At 60.8% G+C, this 1,128-nt stretch overlaps 1 protein-coding gene across 1 annotated transcript in view; it reads left to right on the top strand.

Annotated features, from left to right (window-relative positions):
• The window catches only part of STAC3 (SH3 and cysteine rich domain 3), a 3,436-nt gene that overhangs the window by 430 nt on the left and 1,878 nt on the right, over positions 1 to 1,128 (top strand). Inside the window, exons 2-5 of the mRNA XM_009699981.1 lie at positions 25 to 286; positions 424 to 521; positions 781 to 856; positions 937 to 1,038. Of these exons, the coding sequence (XP_009698283.1) occupies positions 25 to 286; positions 424 to 521; positions 781 to 856; positions 937 to 1,038 (538 nt within the window). The remainder of the gene's footprint in view (positions 1 to 24; positions 287 to 423; positions 522 to 780; positions 857 to 936; positions 1,039 to 1,128) is intronic.

Genomic DNA, 1,128 nt, shown 5'->3' with positions numbered 1-1,128 from the left:
GCGATGTGTCCTCTCCTGCCCCAGCAGCTACAGAAGCTGAAGCAACTTTTCCAGCGAAAGCCCAAGGAGGAGACGGCGCCAGAGCCACAGCCCAATGGGGAGCTGGTCAGCCCCTCAGGGGGACCCATCTACTACATCTATGAGGAGGAGGAAGAGGAGGAAGAGGAGGAGGAGCCTGAGCCCCCTCCTGAGCCCCAGAAACTTGTCAATGACAAACCCCACAAGTTCAAAGATCATTACTTCAAAAAGCCCAAGTTCTGTGATGTTTGTGCCCGCATGATTGTCCGTGAGTCCTGAGGGTGCTGGGGCTGGGGGCCACGGTCTGGGCGAGGGCTGGGGACCAAGGCTGGCGAGGGCTCAGCCCAGCTGTCCCCATGGATGCAGTGTCACATTGCCTTTCCTTTCCACCCCTCCCACCTCCAGTCAACAACAAATTTGGCCTGAGGTGCAAGAACTGCAAAACCAACATCCACCACCACTGCCAGTCCTACGTGGAGATGCAGCGCTGCTTCGGCAAAATCGTGAGTGTTCCCACCGGCCTTGGGCACCTCCTTGCAGGGAAGACCAAGGCCCCACGGCAGGGAGCATCTGGCTCGGTCCCCGTGGGCATGACCCAGATGCCATGACCCACCTCTCCTCCTGTCTCTGAGGGGGGAACCCAGGCATCACCCCCCTGCACCCTCTGGGTGCCCAGCATCCACCCACTCCCCCCTCAGCTCTCACAGGAGGGCCCACAGTTCTGGGTGGTGGTTGATGCTCTGACCTCCTCTTTCCTTCCAGCCCCCGGGGTTTCGCCGGGCATACAGCTCGCCCCTCTACAGCGACCAGCAGTACGCCTGCGTCAAGGAGCTGCTCTGTAAGTACTGACCCCACGCTGGGGTGCCCCATCTCCTCGTGTCCTGGAGCTGAACCCCTCTCACCATGCCTGTGCCCCAGCGGCAGCCAACAGGAGCGACCCCGTGTTCGAGACCCTGCGGACAGGCGTCATTATGGCCAACAAGGAGCGCAAGAAAGGGCAGGATGACAAGAAAAACGTGAGTGCCCGAGAGTCCTGGCACCACAGCCTGCACCCCATTGCCACCCCCACCTCCCTGCCTGCTCTGCACACACTGAGAGCTCTCTGCATTA

Source organism: Cariama cristata, unplaced genomic scaffold, assembly GCF_000690535.1.
Source record: "Cariama cristata isolate BGI_N322 unplaced genomic scaffold, ASM69053v1 scaffold14155, whole genome shotgun sequence".
Taxonomy (NCBI): domain Eukaryota; kingdom Metazoa; phylum Chordata; class Aves; order Cariamiformes; family Cariamidae; genus Cariama; species Cariama cristata.
This window is presented reverse-complemented; position numbering and strand designations above follow the sequence as displayed.